At 45.8% G+C, this 17,240-nt stretch overlaps 1 protein-coding gene across 1 annotated transcript in view; it reads left to right on the top strand.

The window, feature by feature from the left end:
- The first annotated feature begins 11,828 nt into the window (after window positions 1-11,828).
- Window positions 11,829-17,240, top strand: part of LOC145355644 (uncharacterized) — a 19,760-nt gene continuing 14,348 nt past the window's right edge. Inside the window, exons 1-5 of the mRNA XM_080207889.1 lie at window positions 11,829-11,952; window positions 12,430-12,607; window positions 14,158-14,271; window positions 16,119-16,295; window positions 17,236-17,240. The exon at window positions 17,236-17,240 is cut by the window's right edge and continues 122 nt beyond it. Of these exons, the coding sequence (XP_080064015.1) occupies window positions 11,888-11,952; window positions 12,430-12,607; window positions 14,158-14,271; window positions 16,119-16,295; window positions 17,236-17,240 (539 nt within the window). The 5' untranslated portion in view covers window positions 11,829-11,887. The remainder of the gene's footprint in view (window positions 11,953-12,429; window positions 12,608-14,157; window positions 14,272-16,118; window positions 16,296-17,235) is intronic.

The raw sequence follows: 17,240 nt of genomic DNA, 5'->3' as shown, positions 1-17,240 counted from the left end.
ATCCAAGAGCAGCCCTCGCACGACCCACCGCGTGTATGCCCCTTGTTGGACAACAAGGCGGACCGAAGCACCTGTGGATTAAAAGAGAAAAACATCAATAACATGCACATCTTGTGCAAATATTCGAGGGAATCCCCAGAAGCTCAAAAGTAAAACAAGTGAGCCAGAAAATATGTTGGAAGGTCCATAGGAATCAGTTGATTCCCAGGGACGTCCCAAGGCTCTTGATCCTTATTTAAAACAGTCTCCTTTATCCCTCCATCTCTATTACGCTCATGTGCCTATCTAAGTATCCCTTAAACAACTCCATCGTGCCTGACTCCACCATCTTACTCGGCAGTGCATTCCATACCCCCACAACCCTCTGTGTGAAAAATCTTCCTCTAACATCTGAATTATGCCTCACCCCCCTCACCCTAAGCCTGTGGCCCCTCGTAATATTTGTTTCCAATCTAGGAAAAAGCTTACTACTGTTTACTCTATCTATACCCTTCATAATATTATACACCTCTATTAGATCTCCCCTCATTCTCCATCTTTCTGAGGAAAACAGCCCCAATTTACCCAATCTTTCCTCATAGCACAGTCCTTCCATACCAGGCAGCAACCTCCTCTGCACTCTCTCCAGGGTCTCCACATCCTTCCAGTAGTAAGCAGTGTACGTTGTCCAGGAATTGGCTGAAATAGAAGAGTTCAGGAGCAGAATTCGTGAAAAGATTCAAATCAGCTAACTAGTCACCTCATGGAGCAAAGTTCATCACCAAACTTACTAATACTCTTGTTCACCACTACCTGAGTACTGTGTGTCTTGAGGGCAGTGAGTGTGAGTAATGGACACAGTAAGTGTGAACGATGGAGGCAGTGAGTATTAGTGATGGGGCATTGAGTGTGAGTAATGAAGGCAATGAGTGTAAGTAATAATGAAAGCGAGTGAGAATAATGAAGGCAGTGAGTATGAGTAATGAGGACAGTGAGTTTGAATGACAGAGGCATGAGTATGAGTGACAGGGCAGTGAGTGTGAGTAATGAGACTAGTGAGTGATACTGATAGAGGTTCTGATGTTTTTACAGGACCATGGGGAGGATGAGGGGGAGAGCTTGAAAACAACATCTGTCTATCTAATGAAGATGGACCAGGAAAGAAATCGGGTCAGCACCAGGTGAGCAATGTCATCAGCAAGCACCCAAAAACCGTCCAGTCAAAACAATCTAAATCTTCACAGTGTGGTTCTGACACATACACAGACCCGGATTACATTGGGTGTGGTATTGATTTACACACAGACCCGGAGGCAAGGGAGCAAATTGCAGGGGCCCTGACCCAAATTTTTAATTCCTCTGTGGCCCCGGGGAGGTGCCGTAGGAGTGGAGAACAGCTAATGTGGTACCATTATTTAAGAAAAGTTGTAGTGACAAGCCAGGGAGCTACAGACCAGCGAGTCTCCCATCTATGGTTGGGAAACTAATGGAGAAGATCCTGAAGGACAGAATCTATCTCCATTTGGAGAGGCAAGGTTTGATCAGAGATAGTCAGCATTGTTTTGTCAGAGGGAGGTCATGCCTAACAAATTTGATTGAATTTTTTCAGCATGTACCCAAGTGTGTGGATGAGGATAGTGCAGTTAATGTAGTTTACATGGATTTCAGCAAAGCCTTTGACAAAGTCCCAAATGGAAGACTTATTAAGAAGACAAATGCATGTGGATTACAGGGTGATCTGATAAGGTGGATTCACAATTGGCTTAGAGGTAGGAGACAGAGGGTGGTGACACCTGCCTTAGTGACTGGAGGCCAGTGACCAGTGGCATACCACAGGGATCCATGCTGGGTCCCCTATTGTTCATCATTTATATAAATGACATAGATCATTATGTGTGGGGTAGGATCAATAAGTTTGCTGATGACACAAAGATTGGCTAGTTGGTTAACAGTGAGGTTGAGTGTCTTGGGTTACAGAAAGACATAGAGAAGCTGGTCAAATGGGCAGATAAGTGACAGATGGAATTTAACCCTGAAAGGTGTGAGGTGATACACTTTGGAAGGAGTAATTTGACAAGGAAATATGCTAGAAAAGATCTGACACTGAGAAGTTCCGAAGAGCAAAGGGATTTTGGTGTGTTTGTCCACAGATCTGAAGGTAAAAAGGCAGGTATATAGGGTGGTGAGAAAGGCAAATGGCACTCTTTATCATTCAGGGTATAGATTACAAAAGCAGAGAGATCATAATGGAGTTGTATAGAACTTTGGTGAGGCCACAGCTGGAGCACTGTTTGCAGTTCTGGTCGCCACATTATAGGAAGGACGTGTACACAGTAGAAGGGGTGCAGAGGAGATTTACCAGGATGTTGCCTGAGATTTAACATTTAAGTTATAAAGATAGGTTGGAGAGGCTTAGTTGTTTTCTCTGGAGCAGAGAAGACTGAGGGATGACCTCATTGAGATGTTCAAGATTATGAGAGGCATGGGTGGGGTGAATAGGGAGCAGCTGTTCCCCTCAGTTGAGGGGTCAGTTATGAGGAGACACAAGTTAAAAGTGAGGGGTGCAAGGTTTAGAGGGGATTCGAGGAAAAGCTGTTTTATCCAGAGAGTGGTGACAGTCAGCAGTCACTGCCTGGGAGGGTGGTGAAGATGGGATGCCTCACATTCTTTAAAAAGTACCTGGATGATTTCTTGACATGCCGTAGCATTCAAGGTTATGGACCAAGTGCTGGCAAATGGGATTAAATAGGCAAATCAGGGCCTTCCATGCATTGGTGCAAACTTGATGGGCTGAAGAGCTTTTTCTGCACTGTAGGATTCTGTGATTATACCAAGTGTGGTACTGATTCACACTTAAACCTGGATTATATTGAGTATTATACTGAGTCACACACACAGAGCCAGATTACACTGGGTGTGGTATTAATTCACACACAGTCCTGGATTACATCAGTTGTGCTATTGATTCACGCACACACACACACCCAGTTTACACCAGTGTGGTATTAATTCTCACACAGACCCAGATTAGACTGGGTGTGGTACTAATTCACACACAGACTCGGATTACATCAGGTGTGATACTGATTCACTCACACACACACACTCTCACACACTCTCTCTCTGTCTCTCACACACACACACACACACACACACACACACACACACACACACAGTTTACACCAGTGTGGTATTAATTCACACATAGACCCAGATTAGACTGGGTATGGTACTAATTCATGCACAGACCCAGATTACACCAGGTGTGGCACTGATTCACACACACACCCATTTTACACCAGTGTGGTATTAATTCACGCAGTGACCCAGATTACACTGGGTGCGGTATTGATTCACATTGGGTTTTAGCTTCTGTGTCACCTTCTGTAGCTCAATGAAATTGTGAACCTGATAGAGTCAACACGGGAATTCAGCAGAAGTTATATTCCTCCTCAAACCCCCGGTGGAAAAGCTAGTAAGATAAAATGACCTCTCGTGAGCTTTACACCATGTCGCTGCCATTAATGACACATTCCTTCCTATCATTCCTTGGCCTGTCTTCTTTCTGTAGGTGGTCAGTGGGCGGTGTCTCTGCTGTCATTCATGATGACGGACAGGAAATGGAACCCATGGCTACTGAGGATAAGGACATTGTAACCAACATACACCTTCTGCAAATGGTGAAGAGAAAATACAATATACTCATTGAGCGGCTACACCAAGAGATGCTGCAGGAACACTGGGGTATGAAGGAGGTTTCAAGGTGTTGTGTGTGTGCACTGGGAGACGGTGATGGTCTTGAGGATAGTGAGGTTACTGGGTACATAGAACATTACAGCGCAGAACAGGCCCTTCGGCCCACGATGTTGCGCCGACCAGTTAAAAAACAATGACCCTCTAACCTAAACCAAACCCTTTCCATCCATAAACCTATCCACGGATCTCTTAAACGCCCCCAAACTAGGCGCGTTTACAACTGCAGCAGACAGGGCATTCCAATCCCTCACCACCCTCTGGGTAAAGAACCTACCCCTGACATCCGTCCTATAACTACCACCCCTTAATTTAAAGCTATGCCCCCTCGTGCTAGCTTTCTCCATCCGAGGAAAAAGGCTATCACTGTCTACCCTATCCAAACCTCTAATCATCTTATATGTTTCAATAAGGTCCCCTCGCAGCCACCTTCTTTCTAACGAAAACAACCTCAAATCCCTCAGTCTCTCCTCATAGGACCTCCCCTCCATACCAGGCAACATCCTGGTAAACCTCCTCTGCACCCTCTCCAAAGCCTGCACGTCCTTCTTATAATGTGGGGACCAGAACTGCACACAATAAGGCAAGGGACTGAGATACTCTGTAGGACTGGGATGCAGGGCGGGGCTGTGTTATGAAGAGGAGCTGGGATATGGTGAGAAATCGGGATACAGTGAGGGACTGGTGTATGGTGAACAAATAAGGTATGGTGAGGGACAGAGCTAAGGTGAGGAATGGGGTATGGTGAAGGACTGTGGTACAGTGAGGAATTGGTTTATGGCAAGGACACTGGGATACGCTGATTGCACTGGAATACAGTGAGGGTACTTAGCACGATGAGGGGCTAGGCACTGAGGTGAAATCTAGTGTTAAATAGCTGGAATAATTACCAGATTTACACTCAGGACTTGGCTCTGGGTTTATTTGATGAATGATTTTCAGCATCACAATTCAATTCTTATTGAACAAAAGGGACTATGGCACAAACGGGGCCGGACTAACTCAATTCAATTCAAATTTATTGTTATTGCATGGTGCACAAATACAAATGCAATGAAACGTGAGCTTGCAGCCTCCCAAGATACAAAGAAAAAAGCAAATGTAAGTAGTTATTATAAAATAGTGCCAATAGCCATTAAGTGTATAAATGCATATTGCAGAATACCCATCACTTGGAAATCTGTTAAAGGACGGAGTTCAGCTGGGTAACAGCTCTGGGGAAGAAGCTGTTCCTGAGTGTGGTTGTATGGGCTCGAATGCATCAATAGCGCCTCCCAGATGGCACGGGAGCGGGTGGGATCTCTAGTAATGCTGAGAAATCTCCTCAGACAGTGTTTGTGATAAATGTCCTGGATGACTGGTGGCTGGGTGCCAATGATGTAATGGACAGTTTTGACTACCTGCTGCAGAGTTTTCCGGTCAGAAATGGAGCAACTGCCGTTCCACACCATAATGCAGTTTGACAAAGTGCTCTCTTCAGTTGAAATTTGAGAGAAATTGTGGGGGACAGGTTGGGTCTCTTTAGCCTCCTCAGGAAGTATAAGTTTAACCACTGATCTGGCCTCGTATGTGGGAAATGAAAAGTATAGACCAGGAAGTATAGACCTCCGAGCTGCTGCTGCTCACTGATGGAATGGAAGAAATTGAGGAAATTTCCATTCATGGTTCAGTGCACTCTGTAGATGGGCCTCCCCTGGAGCAGTGATGATAGGGGTGGTAGTTGGATAACAGGGCAAAATGTGACAGTGTCCCATTCAGTGTTCTCCTTGTTCAGGTCAACACGTGTGGGATTCCCTATGTGAAAGAGAAAGGGAAAGGAAGATGCAAGAGCTGAAGGCTTTAGTAGATCATGCTGTCATCCACCACTATGATACATGGACTCTCTCCCAGCTACCTGGAGCCTTCAGAACCTACAGGTACCTTTCGTTCAATTTAAAGCATTGGATCCACAGCAACTGACTGTTGAATGCAGTTGACTCTCTCATTCCTGACGTTCCCTTTTCCCCAGTTTTCTGAACCCTGAGTCCTCCCACCAGACTCCATTCCTGACTCTCGCTGTACTTAAATTATGTGATCCCTGATGTTCATTCTCTGTTTTCGAATATCTCCTCCCTTCTCACCCCTGCCTCTTCCATTTTCACCTCCAAATATGTGAAGATCATGAACTTTCCATTCACTACAATTGGGACCATCCATCCAACCGTGTCAAGTCAGAATCATGAATGACATCCTCTGTAACTGGGGAATACTATTCCCTTCTCGACCTGTCTGTAACCTGTAACAACAGTGATCACACCATCCTCCTTCAACCCTTCTCCACCCTCATCCAACAGGATGGAATTGCCTTTTCCTAGTTCCACTCTTCAGTATCCCCTGCAATGGTTTCTTGATTTCTTCCCGCACTGTTACCCATGCTTCATTCTGCTCTCCCATCAACAGAAAGGGAAGGAGAAAGGAGACTTAGATCTGGACAGTAAGGTTTCTATAAAGTCCATTCTGGGACCATTGAGAGGAATGCGGTGAAAATTCAGAGCTGGCAAAGACGTGGCATTAGAGTGTGAGAGGCAAGAAAGGTCAGGGTGAAGGAAAATGAGAACTCAGCAGAAAAGGCTTGAAAGTTAGCCATGGTGATATAGAGTTTGAAATTCAGCTGAATGATATAAAGGACGTCTCCAGGATCAGGATAGGATTGGGCCTGAATTGCAACGAGTCAATCTTTGTTCTTTGTAGAACTGTTTAAAGCATTTACTTATTGTATTTACTGCTTTAAGAATTGTGAGGGAGTGATTATCAGGCAGTTGTGGCCCATCAGCTTTAATTATCAAGTGTCCACACGGTGAAGCCTTACATTGTTTGCTGGAGCAGACGAGGAAGGAGCATCAGAGAGAAAGCTAAGACTTTACCTGTTAAAAACCTGTTTAAAATAAGTTTAAAGCACTTTGTTCTTTGTAGAACTGTTTAAAGCATTTACTTATTGTATTTACTGCTTTAAGAATTGTGAGGGAGTGATTATCAGGCAGTTGTGGCCCATCAGCTTTAAATCAGCGCCAAGTTTAAAAGGAGGCCTGGTGTAGATAGCGGGCAGCGTCGGAGCGGGCAGCGGAGTGAGAGGGAAGCAGAGTGAGCTATTAGGCCTTAATATCAAAAAGGGCTTGAAGGTAAAAAGGCCAGGTTGAAAGAACAAGGAAAAAAAAAATTTTTTTTTCAAAACTACTACAGCAAGAAACAAGGAAAAAATTTTTTCCCACAACAAATTATATTGAATAATGGAGGGGCATGTGATGTGCGGTTCCTGTATGATGTGGGAACTCGTGGACCCCAGGGTCCTTCCCAGAGACCATGTCTGCAGTAAGTGCAGGTTGCTGGAGGAGCTCCAGCTCAAGGTGGATGAGCTGGCCTCTGAGCTACAGACACTGAGGCTCATCAGGGGGAGAGAGGGTGCCATTGTCAATGGGGTGCAAGTGACATCCACCCCCTCTAGACTGTCTAAATCTAAGGGTCAGGAACAAAAGGGGGCTGCTGGGAGGAGGAAGGGGGGTGAGGAGCGGAGGCCTCAGCCTCTTAATCTGCATAACAGGTTTGAGGTTCTTGCTTCCACTCTGGAAGAGGACGAGGCAGGTGAGGTTGGTGAGCAAACTGCACACGGTACAGTGATGCAGCAGGACATAGGCAAAGAGAAGGGGAAAAGGAACGTAGTAGTGATTGGGGATAGTGGGGTGAAGGGTATTGACACTGTCCTTTGTCACAATGACAAAGTGCACAGAAGGGTGTGTTGTCTGCCTGGTGCTCGGGTACAGGATGTCGCAGCTGGGCTGCAGAGGAACCTGGAGTGGGAGGGTGAGAACCCGGTCGTTGTAGTACATGTGGGTGCCGGTGACGTAGGCAAAGTGCGGACTGAGGATCTGGGGAGGGAGTATGAGAAGCTGGGAATGGAATTAAAAAGTAGAACCGACAAGGTGGTCTTCTCTGGGCTACTGCCTGAACCGAGTGCAGACGGGCGTAGGGTTGACAGGATAAAGGAAGTGAATGGGTGGCTCAGAGATTGGTGTGGGAGGAATGGGATCGAATTTATGGGGCATTGGCACCAGTATTGGGGTAGATGGGACTTGTTCGGGCGGGATGGGGTTGGTCTGAATCGTGCTGGGACCAGAGTGCTGGCGAATCGAGTAAAGAGGACTGTAGACAGGGCTTTAAACTAATTGGGGGGGGGAGGGTGCGAGGGTAGGTGATGTTAGGAGGTCTACAGTTAAGGATAGGGTACAGGTAAGGGAAGAGGCTGAGGATGTCCCAAGTGGTGGCGTTACGGCAAATAGGGTCCAGAAGAAGGCTGGGATGAAAGCGCTTTATCTGAATGCACAAAGCATTCGGAATAAAGTGGATGAGCTGGTGGCGCAGATCGACACAAATGGATACGATCTGGTGGCCATTACAGAGACGTGGCTGCAAGGTGACAGGGACTGGGAGATGAATGTACAGGGCTATCAAGTGTTTAGGAAGGATAGGCAGGAGGAAAGAGGGGGTGGCGTAGCTCTGCTGATTAAGGACAGCATCAAGGTGGTAGCAAGGGATGATATCGGAGCCAAAGAGCAGAAAGTGGAATCGTTGTGGGTGGAGATTAGGAACAGCAAAGGGAGGAAGACGCTGGTGGGTGTCGTCTATAGGCCCCCGAATAATGATCTGGAGGTGGGGCGGGCTGTTAACGCGCAAATAAGTGCGGCGTGCAGGAATGGGACGGCAATAGTTATGGGGGATTTCAATCTGCATATTGATTGGTCGACCCATGTTGGACGAGGTGGGCTCGAGGAGGAGTTCTTGGAATGCTGCCGGGATAGTTTCCTGGAACAGTGTGTGTTGGAGCCGACGAGGGAGCGAGCTATCTTGGATCTGGTGCTATGTAATGAGGCGGGTAGAATTAGGGACCTTGCGGTGAAGGATCCTCTTGGAGAGAGTGATCATTGTATGGTGGAGTTTCTGTTGCAGATGGAGGAGGAGAAAGTGGGTTCCCGGACACGCGTCCTTTGTTTGAATAGAGGGGAGTATGGTAGGATGAGAGAAGAATTGGCGAATGTGGACTGGGGGAGCGCGTTGGAAGGTAGGTCTGCTGAGGAGCAGTGGACGATCTTTAAGGAGATCTTTCTTGGTGCTCAGCAGAAATTTATTCCGATGGTTAAAAAGGACAGTAGGAAGAGAGGTAATAAGCCGTGGATAACAAAGGAGGTGAAGGAAAGTGTTAAATTAAAAGCGGAGGAATTTAGAGTAGCTAAGAGCAGTGGGCGAGAAGAGGATTGGGAAAGGTTTAAATGTCAACAAAGATTGACAAAAAAGTTGATAAAGGAGGGTAGAAGAAGCTATGAAGCTGGGCTAGCGCTTAATATAAAAAAGGATAGCAAGAGTTTTTATAAATATATAAAAAGGAAGAGGCTGGCTAGGGTGAACGTTGGTCCCTTAGAGGATGAGAAAGGGGACCTAGTGGTAGGGGATGGGGATATGGCTAAGGTCTTGAATAACTTTTTTGTTTCTGTCTTCACGGAGGAGGACGTGAATAATTTGCCGGGTGTTAGCGATGGAAAGGTGGTAGGACTGGAGGGTCTTAATGACATTACTGTTACTAGAGAGGTGGTGCGCGACAGACTGGAGGGGCTGATTGTGGACAAGTCCCCAGGACCGGATGGAATGCATCCGAGGGTTCTGAAAGAAATGGCGGAGGTTATAGTGGATGCCTTGGTGGTTATTTTCCAGACGTCGCTGGATTCCGGGGAAGTGCCGGAAGATTGGAAAACGGCTAATGTTACGCCGTTGTTTAAGAAGGGTGCCAGGCAAAAGGCGGGGAATTATAGGCTGGTTAGTTTAACGTCTGTGGTAGGTAAAATGTTAGAATCCGTCATTAAGGAGGAAATTGCGAGGCATCTTGAAGGGAATTGCTTGATAGGGCAGACGCAACACGGTTTCATTAAAGGGAAGTCGTGTCTGACAAATTTACTGGAGTTCTATGAGGATGTGTCTAGGGTAGTGGATAGAGGAGAGCCGGTGGATGTGGTCTTTCTGGATTTTCAGAAGGCGTTTGATAAGGTACCTCACAAGAGGTTACTGCAGAAGGTCAGAGGACATGGAGTTGGGGGTAGGGTGTTAGCGTGGATAGAGGATTGGCTGTCAAATAGGAGGCAGAGAGTGGGGGTCAATGGGTGCTATTCGGATTGGCGGTTGGTGACTAGTGGGGTGCCCCAGGGGTCGGTGCTGGGGCCTCAGCTATTTACCATTTATATAGATGATCTGGAGGAGGGAACCGAGTGTAGGGTGTCGAAATTTGCTGATGACACCAAGATTGGGGGAAAGGCAAATTGTGCGGAGGGTGTGGAGAGTCTGCAGAAGGATCTGGATAGGCTGGGCGAATGGGCCAGGAAATGGCAAATGGAATTTAATGTTGGCAAGTGTGAGGTGGTCCACTTTGGTAGGAAGAATGGTAGGAAGGACTATTACTTACGGGGCGAAAAACTGCAGCAGGCGACGGTGCAGAGGGACCTCGGGGTCCTTGTGCATGAGTCGCAAAAACCCAGCTTGCAGGTGCAGCAGGTGGTCAGGAAGGCGAATGGGATGCTGGCCTTCATAGCGAGGGGGATTGAATATAAAAGTAGGGAGGTCTTGCTGCAGCTGTATAGGGCATTGGTGAGGCCGCAGCTGGAGTACTGTGTGCAGTTTTGGGCACCGCACCTGCGCAAGGATATTTTGGCCTTGGAGGGAGTGCAGAGGAGGTTTACTAGGCTGATACCGGAGTTGAGGGGATTGAGCTATGAGGAGAGGCTGAATAAACTAGGCTTGTACTCGTTAGAGTTTAGAAGAATGAGGGGAGATCTCATTGAGATGTATAAGATGATGAATGGGATGGATAGGATAGAGGTGGAGAGACTCTTCCCGCTCAAAAAAGACAGTAGGACTAGGGGGCACAGCCTCAAGATAAAGTGGGGGCGGTTTAGAACGGAGTTGAGGAGGAACTTCTTCACTCAAAGGGTGGTGAATATCTGGAATTCTCTGCCCGTTGAAGTGGTGGAGGCTGCCTCGCTAAATATTTTTAAGAAGCGGGTTGATGGGTTTTGGATAAGAGAGGGGATTAAGGGTTATGGGGAGAGGGCGGGAAAGTGGAACTGAGCCACGACAGATCAGCCATGATCTTATTGAATGGCGGGGCAGGCTCGAAGGGCCAGATGGCCTACTCCTGCTCCTATTTCTTATGTTCTTATGTTTGGTTCTATCCATGGGGCATCTGATAACCAATTAGAGAGTCCTCAAATCAGGTTTGGAATAGAAAGGTGAAGCAAGATGTGAGACCATTTCTCTGACTGCTTTGATACTAATTCAATCCTAATTATTGACTGGGCTGTAAAGCCACTTTATCCTTAGATTGACTAATTCCATTCATTTCTGATTATAGCTTCACTCTGTCCAGTATAATGGACTCTAATGCAGACTCAGAGAGAGAGACTCCAGCTGATGGAAAGATGAGCAGATTCTGCAAAGAGGCTCCTTCCAGCTTCATCAACAGGAAACAAGGTGCAATGGGTCTATGTGGGGAATGAGAGGAGGGAAGAACCTCCCAGAGCAGCAGGCGACTAGAGCTCCTTCCATAGGAATGGTTCATCACAGAGGAACCACCAATCAAGGCACCCCAAACAGTAATGGGTAGACTTGGCAGACAGGGTTGGGGTTGGAATTGAGGGTGTGGTTGGTATTTGGATTCAGGGTTGGGGCTATGGTTACGATTGGCAGTGAGATTTGAGACTAGGGTAGAGTGTTCATTTGGGGTTGGCATAAAGATTGGCAGTGAGGTTTGGGATTGGGGTTGTATGAGTTTGGGGTTGGGGTAAAGGTTGGCAGTAAGATTTGGGACTGGGGTAGTGTGAGTTTGGGGTTAGGATAAAGGGTTCTGTGTGGAGTTTGGAATTTGGGGTGGGCTGGGGGGTATACTGCTCCCTACATTATGAATGTAGTTTTTGTTTTCTCTCTCTCAGAGGTTGCTACGTCCCTCTCATTGCTTCTGGAGTTACATAGACGCAGTGAACAGGAAACATTTTCTATCATATCCACATCAATGAGCCCAGCCCTGAAGACCCAGTTCCTTCTCTCCCAGCACTACCTGCAGTGTCAAGCCCAGCAAGAAGAAATGTTTGAGACCTGTGCACTTGTGCTGAGTATCACTGAGCAGGAGGAGAGTGTCCAATCTCCACGGTATGTGATTTGTAGACACTGCAGCATTGTAGGTGGCCAGTTATAACAAGTGTCCAACAAATGAGGTCCTATTGTGGGAGATCATATAGCCTGGGCAGGAGTTTCTGATCTCATTTTGGATTGGTAAAACAATTGTAACAATATAAAATTGAAGCATTAGGAAAATTATATGAATAATAATTGGGTCTGGAAAGAGAAGGAGAATAGAGCTGGAGTCAGGAGATGGACGGGGGACAGGGTTTGGATCAAGACGGGGGAATAATTTGGAATCCAGAGAGAGGGGAAGTGTCCATTGTTCAGAGGAAGAGGGAGTCTGAGATCTGGAGAGGAAATAGCTGACTTAAGGAACCAGAGTGAGGATTTCACACCCACGTTCGTAGGGATTTCTGGTTGAGGGTTTGATTTTCTGTGATTGTTGCACAGTACTTGAGATTTAATGTGCTTTAACTACGTTTCATCATGATTTTATGAGGTTAGGAGTGAAACATTAGCCATGCATAGGCTGCAGGAATTCATCTGCTCAACATTTCATCAGAAATCAAGGAAGTCAGAGGTCACAGTTTCTGATATCAGCGATCAAGCAATGCTGGGAAGGATTCAAATTCAGATGAAGATTTTGGAACAATTGTGCAAAAATCATCAGGAGGAACAATCAGTGAGTCGCTATTACTAGCTTGCTTCCAGATTGTACACTCTAGGACTGACAATATCATTATCCATTTTAGTCCCTTGTCTCTGTATTTGACTTTTCCAGTCTCCATCAAGTGACCCATTGAATGGTTCAGCCCTTCTTTGATGTGCTCTACTCATCCTTGGGAATCCTTGTCCATCCTTATCATATCCTCCATTGGGTATTCTTCCCATTCTTTGAGGAAATATTTAACCACAGCCTGTTCTGTCCTGATACCAATGTTACAGCTAGATCCAGAAACTGCCTTGTTTTAAACTCTGCACTTCGTGTCGTTACACCTGTCCTGGAAATATTTGATGGAACAGTGTAAAGAGAGCTTTAACGAAACAGGAAATGTTGGAAAGTCTCAGCTGGTCTGACAGCATCTGTGGAAAGTGAATAGAATCAACATTCCACGTCAATATGACCCTTCATCGGAGTTTTAACTGTCTGTTCCTGCCCCATGTTTGATGAGACAGTGTAAAGGGAACTTTATTCTTTAACTAATTCAGGTTGTTCCTGTTCCTGTTCTGGGAATAATTAATAGGACAGTGTAAAGCAGTGGTATGCAACCACATGCAGCCTGTTCAGAATTCTGAGTGTGACACATGAAACGTTTTCTTGCCCATATGCAGAGATGCCACATTCTGCTGATTTCCATCTGAATAGTTTTGGTTGAACCAGTATGATTGAAGTGATACCCGTATAAAACAAAGGCAAATGAAATGAGGTGTGTGCTGATTACACATAACATTGACTGTGAAGTCTGTGCACTCCCTCTGCATCCAATCAAGTGTAAATGTTTATCTTGTTTTTACCACTTAAAGTTGATGACAGGTCCATTAGTATTTGAATGATTAAGCGTTTTCTATAACTCATTATATATTTGGTGTATGTTAAATGTATTCACCCTTATTTAAGGGTCACATTGGGTGGCACTACTGCCGCACAGCACCAGGGACCTGTGTTCAATTTTGACCTTGGGTGAATGTGTAGAATTTGTACATTCTACCCATGTTTTGCCTGCTTTTCCTCTGGGTGCTCGCGTTTTTTCCCACGCGAAAAAGGTATGCAGGTTAGGTTGATTGGCCATGCTAAATTGCCCCTTTGTGTCCCAAGATGTGTAGGTTAGGGGGATTAGCAGGGTAAATGCATGGCATCATGCCTAGGTAAGATGTCAGTCGGAGAGTCAGTGCAGACTCGAGGGGCTGAATGGTCTCTTTCTGCGGTGTAGGGACTCTATGAATCTATGAATAAGCCCGATTTCAATTTGCAGCTCATTGGGATGAAGGAGGGCCACTCAAAAAGTCCACTCACCAGCCTAGGTTGCCCATCAGTGATGAAAAGGAAGCTTTACTCTGTATCTAACCCAGGTTGTTCCTACCCTGTGAGTGTTTGATTGGACAGTGTAGATGGAGTTATTCTGTATCTAATTCTCTTCCTCTCTAATACTGAGAAGACAATTGGAGACTTTCAAGAAGAGGAAGGTTGTGGACTTGTCTAATCTTTCTTTCCCAAATTTATTTTGATTATAGTTGTTGCTCCAGTTTATTTACAAGCGGATGATGCAATTTGCTGGTGTGGAATCAAGCATGCTGAATATTTTATTGAGTGACACTTCTATTCTTGGTCAGAATGGCAATGATGGGGTAAGTGACCACTTAACAGCTCCTGGAAACTGCACTGCTGTAAGTGACTGGCCAGTCTCCACACACACCATTGAACTGCCACTATCCTCTACTCACTGCTTTTTACGAATAATTAAGAATAATTACCTAATGCAGTGTAAATTTTCTCCAATCACTGGATTTTGTTTGGTCATCATTCTGCTTTATCATGAAACATTCAGTGGAATTTTCCCAGCACCTCAGAGTACTTCAGAGATGGCAAGGGAACATGGAAATTTGGAACGTGTGTCAAATTGGCTCCCAACCGTCTCTCCCACTCCAAGAAACCTTGCCAAAATTGAGCTCCTAGTAGCAGCAGTGAGGAGCCAATTAAGGAATTAATTCCTATTTTTTGACAGAGTGTAAATGTTGTGAGCAACGCACCAGATTCCTATTGTGTCCACTCCTGGTGAGAGTAGGCGACTTTACAGGGGATTAAGACTCACTGGCAGCAAATAGCCACGCTACTGTCAGTCCAAATCACAGCCTTACCATTGAGTTCTGAAAGAGTGGAGATGGATGTCTCCAATGGCCTGTTACTTTTTCAGCTGTTTCATGGATGCTGACAGCTGCAGTTCTTCTCTTGCCATTCCATCATGACCCTCAGTCCCACAGGTTTCCTGTGGGGGCTGCCCGTCTCCATTGTAAAGGCCGTGACATCTTGCACTCCTGCCTCAGAAACCCACCCATTAGCCTTCATTGGCTGGTGGAAATGTAGGAGGTGGGGGGAGGAGGGGGTGCGTCATTTAATGTAAAATATGCTAGGCAGGTTTCCGAACACACAAGGTCTGGACGTTGGATTCCCAACACCCATGGGAAAATTCAGCTGACTTCTTCAGTTTTGGTCAGTTGTTCCATTTGCTGTGGTTCATAAATACTCATTTTAAACAGACCCTATACTTTTTGCAGTAGTGCACTTTTTAAATAGTCCCTGTAGGTTATGTGAACACTCTTCATTTGATGTAAAATACATCATTTACTGTAAGTCCTGCTTCACAGTCCAGCCAGGCCCTATCTCCATAACCTCATATATTTACCCTGCTAATCCTCCTGACACTAAGGGGCTATCTAACGTGGTCAATCAATCCTAATTTGCACATCTTTGGACTGTGGGAGGAAACCAAAGCACCAGGAGGAAACACACGCAAACAGTGCCACCTAGTTTGCTAGCTGCTAGCATTTAGTGTAGGATGTTATGAACTCAAGCCTCTGCTGTTGAACGGGGTGGATTCATCTCTCCTCTATGCTCAACCTTGGGTTCACAGGTGAAAGGTATAGGTGCCATAGTTTTAAAGAGGAATGAGAGTCGGAGAGAATGGTATATTTTATTCAAAGCATTTTTTTTCTTATCAAAGGGAGTCAATGGTGTAGCAGATATCTGAAAGTCCCTCGATGCCTTAGCAATCCTGTCACTAGAGAGTTGTTCCAGTGTGTCCTGGAAAGAGAAAAACAAGAATTTCAGCCTTATTGAGAGGCAAGTCCAAATTCCCAGAAAAGTCCAAAACTGCAGTAATGATGTCTGTGGAGAAACTACAGAATGAGGTGGAGAAGAATTTAATGCTGACATGTATACAGTTTGCTCCTAAGGAAAATGAATGACACATAAATTGTCTCCAGTTCAGGTCAGACCTACACTGAGCACTGAATCCGGTTCTGGTCAGACCCACATTGAGTATTGAGCCCAGTTTTGGTCAGACCCCAATAAACAACACATGGAGTTAGTACCTGGAAAAAGTAAAGGCAACAAAGGTGCGAGGGAAGTGTAGAGACATCTAAGATAGCCAAGAGGGGCCAAATAGCCTTCCTCACCTGTGAGTATTTTTATTTAGGATGAGACTGGTCACGTCCAGCTCCATGTCCTGATAGAAGCTTTTGGTCGTTACTGGGAAAGAAAAGAAGTTTCTGAATATTCAAGGGACCAAAGTCCAGCCATTCAGGGACTCATAAATCTTCAACAGAAACAACTGACCGAAATGAGAAAACTGACACAGCAGCTAGAGGGACAGGTAAGCAAGCATTAGTTCTGGGTCATTTCTCAGCATGTCTTTGTTAATAGGCTCTGTATTAGGGACCCTCTATATTGAGGAGTGTCTATTTATTGGGCATGCCCTTAGATGTGTATTCGAGGCATCTGCAATGGAGTTCTGTATTGGCAGGCTCTGTAATGGGGGTCTGCATCAAGGTGTTTATTAGGATCTGTACTGGTGGATTTCTGTGCTGGGGGAATCCTTTAGAATCATCATAGAATCCCTACAGTGCAGAAGGAAACCATTTGGCTATCAAGTCTGCACGGTCTCTCATCTTCCTCAGGCCCACCTCCTGCCCCATCTCTGTAACCACACACATCTATCCCACTAGTTCCCCTAACTCACACGTGGGACACTAAGGAGCAATTTAGCATGGTCAGTTCACCTAACCAGCACAACTTTGAACTGTGAATAAAAACCGGACAACCTGGAAGAAACCCACGCAATAGAGGTACAACATGCAAACTCCACACAGTCATCCAAGGCCAGAATCGAACCCGGGTCCCTGTAGCTGTGAGGCAGTGGTGCTAACCATTGTCCCACCGTGCCACCCTATTGGGGATTGTTCAGTCTCGTATCGCTGTATGCCACTTGTCCCTCTCAGAAGTTGGATGCGGACTGCTCGGGGGGTGATGTAACTATTTAGCGTGGAGAAATCTTGTTTGTTATCGGATTAACCAGACAAATCTGGTTATTGTCAGTCTCTGTACTGTGGAGTTTGGGGCATGTCTGTACTATCTGACAGACAGGGAGGGCGATTGTCTCTGAATTATTGATTCCCCCTGGTGTGTCTGTGCTGGTGCCTACTCTATTTGGGGATCTCTCTATCCAGAGTTGGGGGGAAGGGGCATGTATTGGAGGATCTCTGTGTACCTGGTGGTTGGTTTCACACTCAGCCCTGTTCTATCTTTGTTTCCAGTCTCT

This window comes from Carcharhinus amblyrhynchos, chromosome 19, assembly GCF_965287045.1.
Source record: "Carcharhinus amblyrhynchos chromosome 19, sCarAmb.v2.hapA, whole genome shotgun sequence".
NCBI lineage: Eukaryota > Metazoa > Chordata > Chondrichthyes > Carcharhiniformes > Carcharhinidae > Carcharhinus > Carcharhinus amblyrhynchos.
Note: the sequence above shows the minus strand (reverse complement) of the source record. Positions and strands in the feature narration are given on the sequence as shown.